Source organism: Babylonia areolata, chromosome 12, assembly GCF_041734735.1.
Source record: "Babylonia areolata isolate BAREFJ2019XMU chromosome 12, ASM4173473v1, whole genome shotgun sequence".
Lineage (NCBI taxonomy): Eukaryota > Metazoa > Mollusca > Gastropoda > Neogastropoda > Buccinidae > Babylonia > Babylonia areolata.
The window spans coordinates 28,814,959-28,822,458 of NC_134887.1; the positions used below are offsets into that span (position 1 = coordinate 28,814,959).

Sequence of the window (7,500 nt, forward strand, 5' to 3'; positions counted from 1 at the left end):
GGTGGGGCCGGGGGGGGGGAAGGGGGGGGGGGGGAATAATTATGTATATTAAAAGAGGAAGCATAAAAAGACCTCGGACAGAAAATTACGTCAAGTATGACACAATAACATGTTGTGTCACGTACTACTTTGACGTAGTTACACTAATTACGTCACAGTGGAAGGTCAGAGACTGAAAATTTCGTTCTGGTGCAAAAGGCTTGTTGTTTGCTTTTCTTTTTCTTTCTAGTTGACTCACTTGTGTAAACAAAGTGAGTCTGCTTGTGTAAACAAAGTGAGTCTAAACAAAGTGAGTCTACTTGTGTAAACAAAGTGAGTCTATGTTTTAGCCCGGTGTTCGGTTGTGTGTGTGTGTGTGTGTGTGTGTGTGTCGGTGGTAAACGTTAACATTGCCATTTTCTCTGCAAATACTTTGTCAGGTGACACCAAATTTGGCATAAAAATAGGAAAAATTCAGTTCTTTCCAGTCATGTTGTTTAAAACAATATTGCACCTCTGGGATGGGCACAAAAAAATATAAAAAAAGAAGCCAAATTATATGCAAACTGAATTTACTGTTATATATATATATATATATTTTAATTCTCTTAATTTGGCACTTTGATCTGATATTCTGACACAACAAGAGCAGTTATTTTTGTCATTTTTTGTTCAAACAGGAACTTCTTTTGCTAAGCATGGAAGTTATATTTATTTTGCATGTCTTTGGTGCAGATAGTGAAAAAAGGGAAATTAATCTGTAATTAATGCTAGGGGGGTTAATTTGCTTTAAACTGATCTTTCTCATCTTAAACATTACATTTTGAAATTATACTCAATACATAAAAAGCTTGTGTGTTTTACTCTCAGTGTACAGGGCTTTCACTATGTTCATTCGCCCAAGTGGTCTTTTTTCGGAAAATACTAAAATCAATACGACGAGTGGACTTTATAGATCTATTGGTTGAGCCCTGAAGCTCATGGGCAAAAATCAGTTGCATACACATATTTATACATATTCAAAGCGCGTGCTCATATTCTTCGTGAACGACGCCATTTTGTTTCAAGTTGCTGACCTGCCCGTTCAATCCTATATTCAATGGACAAAACACGATAACATGTGATGGAAAGTTGGAGAAGGAGACCGTTAAATATTTATTCAAAGAAAGATTTGTGAACGCCTCATCACTTACTGGATTATGCCCCAAACTGCCATAAAAAATATCCACAGAATCAGTCGGAATTCACAGTTAAAAATAATAAACCAGGAGAGTTAATACCCTTGAATTGATGAAACGTACAATTTTCCAGTCTTGACTTTGCTCAAAATTAAGCCCTTTTCACTTCCTACGACGTTTAGAAGTACTTGTACTTGGCTCTATCATGTTATTAGTTTAACAAAATACTCAATTGTCATATCTGCTTTAAAACTTTAAAACTAGAATGAACATAAAAGAGAAATTGAATCGACCCTGTCAACCGGGTGTAACCAAACTTGTACATCTATCTAGATCCAGAGAAAACGGCTAAATGTTGCAGTGTGATTGCAGCGATAGCCACGTCTCCTTTACTGCGGACTTAAAAAGAATTTTTAATTGCTCTTAAAGATTTTTGAATGCCCAAGATACACCAGAATAAATGATTTAAACAGCGTTCTCACTGCGAATACCACAATCGATTTATCGCCCTTTAAAAAGCATGTTTAAATAATATTATTATTATATTTTTGATCGTCCGTTAAGGCGCTATGATGGTGTAATGGGTAAGACAGTTTCTTCTCGTCCGAACACGCGGGGTTCGAATCTACCGTTAGGACTTGTGTGTGTGTGTGTGTGTGTGTGTGTTTGAGTGTGGGTGTGTGCGTGTGTGGGTGTCACAGTGTGTTTCAGAGACAACAAGATAACAACAGAAGAACTTCAGAAGGAAGAGGAGGAGGATGGCGTTGGAGGAGGAAGAAGAAGAAGATGATGATGATGATGATGAAGAAGAAGGAGAAGATGATGATGAAGAAGAAGATGATGATGATGATGACGAAGGGATAGAATAAAATAGATGAAACACCAACAAAATTCTGTCACTTACCAGGGTAGGATGGCACTGCAAAAGAAAGAAAATGTCAACATTAATTTTTGATAAAATGTAGATAAAATAAAAGACACAAACAAACAAACAGAGTGAGTGCACGTACTGTTTCCTACTCTCTCTTTTTTTTCTTTTTTTTCATAATTTGAACATCACACACACACACACACACACACAGAGAGAGAGAGAGAGAGAGAGAGACAAACAGACACTAACACACACTCACACACACACACACACACACGCAGAGACATACACACAGACACACACACTCACACGCACGCACGCAAGCACACACACTCACAGAGAGAGAGAGAGACAAACAGACAGACAGACCCTAAGACACACACACAGACACACACACACACTCTCTCTCTCTCACACACACACAACACACACACACATTCTCTCTCTCTCTCTCTCTCTCTCTCTCTCTCTCTCACACACACACACACACACACATACACATACACACACGCACGTATACGCACACACACAGAGTTGCGTACATAGGCGAAATGGGAATATACAGCGAATCAGAATCGCACATTAAAATGACAAGCGAATCGGGAACAAGGCGAAATCAAGAACAGAACAGACAGTATCGGGTTAGCTGACGTCCCAAAATACAAGAACAGACGAATAGTTAGTTGAACACTCACCGTCACAAGCTTCATAAGCCAGGCGTTTCTTGATGCTCTCCAGCACGTCGTAAGATGTCACAGTGAACACGTGTCTGTTGTTGGAAAAAAAAAAAAAACAAAAAAAAACAGACAGACAACGTGAGTGACAAAATACAGTCACTGCCATTTTGTGCACTAATAGTCATGATTTGTACAGCAGTTTCCTGAAAAGAAATATGGTGACTTACAATACTGCCATTTGTCCGTTCGTGGACGAATGTTCGATTAACACTTTAATTAAGGGCTCTATGATAACATATCTCTTTTTTTTTCCACCACGGATCATTATTATCGCTTCAAACTCATGTCATCGCTAGTCGTTGGGGTGGATCTCTGGAATGTACAGCTGTTTTCTCACACACTATTACTAGCATCGCTCGTCTGCCAATGCAGAGTCCGTGAGGGTCTGGGTTCGAATCCCGCTCTCGCCCTTTCTCCCACGTTTGACTGGAAAATCGAACTGGGTGTCTTATTGTTCGGATGAGGCTACAAACCGAAGTCCCGTGTGTAGCACGCGCTTGGCGCACTGAAAAAAAAAACCCATGGCAACGAGAGTGTTGTCCTCTGGCAAATTTCTGTAGAATAAGCCCACTCTGATAGGTACACAAATATGTATACTCAAGGCCTGACTCAGCACGTTGGGGCATGCTGCTGTTCAGGCAATATGCCTAGCAGATGTGGTGTAGCGTATATGGATTGGTCCGAACGCACTGCATGACGCCTCCCATGAGAAACTGAAACGCACACATCATCACTATCTTCATCAATACGTTCCTTCTCCTTCTTCTTCCTCTTCTTCTTCTTCTTCTTCTTCTTCAGTGTTCGATATTGTTGGGATGCGTCAGACTTGCAGCTTCGTCGCCCTGACGAAGTAAGAATGAGTAAAAAAAAAAAAAGTGTGCCCCGTACGCAGTCTGCACAGCACAGACTCCTCCTTTCTGTTCTTCACCCCCGAAGGGAGGTTTCTCCGTTTTGTTCGCCCTGACGAAGCCCACGGTATTCTCCAAGTCAGTCCGGTCAGCCCGAAAGCTGTGCCTGTAGCTCTACTACTCCCTAGTCGGGGCCAGAACTGGCGTCGTAGATCCTCATAAGTGGGACAGTGTTGGAGAACACCACGTTCGAATACTCACCTGTTGTCACTGGCGATGTTGTGTAGCTCAGGAATGGACACCTTATGCCCCACCCCCACAGCGAACACCTCCACGCCTGCAGTGTGCGCAGCATTGGCGGCCATCTTAGTCTCGTTCTTCTCCTGAGACTGCCCGTCCGTGATCACGATGGCAACGTGACGCACCCCCTGACGTATTTCCGGCAAGTGATGCTCCAGCATGAACCTGAAAAAAAAAATTGGATGCCATTTTGTGGGGTTCTGACTTTCATTTTATTTTATTTTTGTTTATCTTATCTATTATTATTATTATTATTATCATCATCAGTGGAGTGATGGCCTAGAGGTAACGCGGTCGCCTAGGAAGGGAGAGAATCTGAACATGCTGGTTCGAATCACAGCTCAACCGCCGATATTTTCTACTAGACCACTAGACCTTGAGTGGTGGTCTGGACGCTAGTCACTCCGATGAGACGATAAACCGAGTTCCCGTGTGCACGTAAAAGAACCCACGGCAACGAAAGGATTGTTCCTGGCAAAATTCTGTAGAAAAATCCACTTCGATAGTAAAAACAAATAAACCTGCACGCAATATTTTTTTTTTTTTTTTAAACAGCAACAAAAAAAACGGGTGGCGCTGTAGTGTAGCGACGGGCTCTCCTTTGGGAGAGCAGCTGGATTTTTCACACAGAGAAATCTGTTGTGATAAAAAGAAATACAAATACAAATCATCATCATCATCATTATCATCATCATCATTGTTATTATTATTATTATTATTATTATTATTATATTTTTTGTGGTTCCAGCCCTGCCACGTGAGGGTTGTCACCTCAAAATTACAGCTTGTGCTCGATAAATTCTTTAACGGGCGCTAAAATGGCATAACAGTAGCGATGATTTTGAGCAGATATATACCAAGACGTCAACATAAAGAGGAGGAGGTTTAAAAAATTGGCATTGACTCTGTGTGTGTGTGTGTGTGTGTGTGTGTGTGTGTGTGTGTGTGTGTGTGTGTGTGTGTGGTTTTATTCCCTTTAAAATCATGCTTTCTTAAATTGTGTGTGTGTGTGTGTGTGTGTGTGTGTGTGTGTGTGTGTGTGTGTGTGTGTGATTTTATTCCCCTTAAAAATCATACTTCCTTCAATTGTGTGTGTGTGGTGTGGTGTGTGTGTGTGTGTGTGTGTGTGTGTGTGTGTGTGTGTGTGTGTGTGTGTGTGTTCTTTGTTTTTTTTTCCTATGCATTTTGTTAATACGAAACTTGTGCTTCTCTCTGTGTGTGTGTGTGTGTGTGTGTGTGTGTGTGTGTGTGTGTGTGTGTGTGTGTGTGTGTGTGTGTGTGTGTGTGTGTGTGTTTCATAGAGAGAGAGAGAGAGAAAGAGAGAGGAGAAAATAAAGAGGCTGAACAGAGACAAGGCAGCGGGTAGTGGACGAAACAGAGCAAAATAATCAAAGCAACTAAAAAAAATTTTTTTTTAAAATATAATGAATTAAAAAAAAATCCATAGAAAGGTAAAAGCGGCACGATCCTTTCAATAAAGAGCAGAAGAAACAGGTATGTGGGAATGTAATAAACGAATCAGAATCACCGATATGTATATACATAGTTTGATAGACAAGCGAAACGGGACCAGAATACAGGTGAATCGGACCCCCTTCCCCACTCCCAGCCTCCCGCCTACCCCCACGCTCCGCGCCGAGGAAGAAGAATGCTACTGACCTGATGCCTGCAGCCGTGTTGGTCCTGACGCCGCTCCGGTACACGATGCTGGCGATGGCCGCCTTTAGGTCCTGGTTGGAGCCGTGGGTGGAGAGTCCGAAGGCGTCCTCAGAGTACGCCCTCTCCCCGAAGGTTACCAGGGAGACCCTTACCTGCATGCAGAACAAACAGAGCGGCGGTCGTTGAAAAGGCTTGAACGTCAAGGACAAAAGAAAATCGTCGCACTAGAGACCCTCTCTCCCCAGACAGACACTTGCCTGCAGAGAAGACAGCAATCATTAGAGAGATCCTCGCCTGCACGGAGTGTTAACAGAGTGACGGTCATTGAAGCGTGAACGTCAAGGAGAGAAAGCAATCGTATCCAAAGAGACTCTTGCCTGCAGAGAAAACAATAATCATCAGAGAGATCCTCGCCTGCACATGGTACAAACAGAGTGGCGGTCATTGAAGCGTGAACGTCAAGGACATCAGAGACACTCTCGTTTGCATGAAGACCAACAGAACGACAGTCATTGAAGCGTGAACGTCAAGGACAGAAAGCAATGGTATCCAAAGAGACTCTTGCCTGCAGAGAAAACAATAATCATCAGAGAGATCCTCGCCTGCACAGGGTACAAACAGAGTGACGGTCATTGAAGCGTGAACTTCAGGGTCACAAGAGAGATCCTCGTCTGCACGAATAAATATTTGAAGCTTGAACGTCAATGACAAAAGACAATCGTCCTCAGAGACACTCTCGTCTGCATGAAGACAACAAAGCGACCAAAAAAAAAAAAAAACAAAAAAAAAAAAAAAAATCGCTGGAGCTTGAACATCAAGGATGACGCGCGCAATAGCCGAGTGGTTAAAGTGTTGGACTTTCAATCTGAGGGTCCCGGGTTCGAATCTCGGTAACGGCGCCTGGTGGGTAAAGGGTGGAGATTTTTCCGATCTCCCAGGTCAACATATGTGCGGACCTGCTTGTGCCTGAACCCCCTTCGTGTGTATACGCAAGCAGAAGATCAAACACTGCACGTTAAAGATCCTGTAATCCATGTCAGCGTATGGTGAGGTTATGGAGACAAGAACATACCCAGCATGCACACACCCGAAAGCAGAGTATGGCTGCCCACATAGCGGGGTAAAAACGGTCATACACGTAAAAAGCCCAATTATGTACATACGAGTGAACGTGGGAACGGTTATACCACTCGTGTACATACGAGTGAACGTGGGAATTGGAGCCCACGAACGCAGAAAAAGAAGTAAAAGAAGAAAAAGAAGACTCACGGCCTCAGGGGAGATCTTGAACAATCCTGTGAAGTCTTCGATAAAGGTCAGGCACTTGATGAAATTGCCAGGCCAGATGGAAGCGGAGGCATCCACAACGAACGATATCTCCAGAGGTTTGCTGGTGCATTCTGGCAAAAAAACAAACAAAACAAAAAAATGGGGGTAAGTTAACTTGTTAGGCTGGCCAGCTAGCTAGTTCGCTCTCCAGAGGTTTGCTGGTGCATTCTGGAAAAAAAAAAAAAAAAAAAAAAAAAATGGGGGTAAGTTAACTTGTTAGGCTGGCCAGCTAGCTAGTTCGCTCTCCAGAGGTTTGCTGGTGCATTGTGGCAAAAAAATAAAAACAAAAACAAAACAAAACAAAAAAAGAGAGAGGGAGGGGAAAAAAAGGAGATATGACATCTAACTACTTAGCTAGCAAGTTAACTAGTTAGGCTTGCAAGCTAGCTAGTTGGTTATTTAATCACGCAGATGTATGTGCATTAAATACATTACATATATGCATTACAAAACATGCGTATATACTTCTTTCTTTTTTTATTATATAATAAATCACGTCCCCCATTCCCCCGATGATACAGTAGCATAAAACGTTCTAATAGAAAAAAAGTAAATAAACTAAAATAACGGGGAGGTGGTGGGGGGTGGGGGTGAGGAGG

The 7,500-nt window shown here is 42.4% G+C and overlaps 1 protein-coding gene across 1 annotated transcript in view; it reads right to left on the minus strand.

Moving 5' to 3' along the window:
• LOC143288502 (vitrin-like) overlaps positions 1 to 7,500 on the minus strand; it is a 16,056-nt gene that overhangs the window by 4,572 nt on the left and 3,984 nt on the right. Inside the window, exons 4-8 of the mRNA XM_076597076.1 lie at positions 6,842 to 6,972; positions 5,573 to 5,724; positions 3,875 to 4,078; positions 2,724 to 2,797; positions 2,062 to 2,076 (exon numbers count right to left, since the gene is read on the minus strand). Coding sequence (XP_076453191.1) covers positions 2,062 to 2,076; positions 2,724 to 2,797; positions 3,875 to 4,078; positions 5,573 to 5,724; positions 6,842 to 6,972 — 576 coding nt within the window. The remainder of the gene's footprint in view (positions 1 to 2,061; positions 2,077 to 2,723; positions 2,798 to 3,874; positions 4,079 to 5,572; positions 5,725 to 6,841; positions 6,973 to 7,500) is intronic.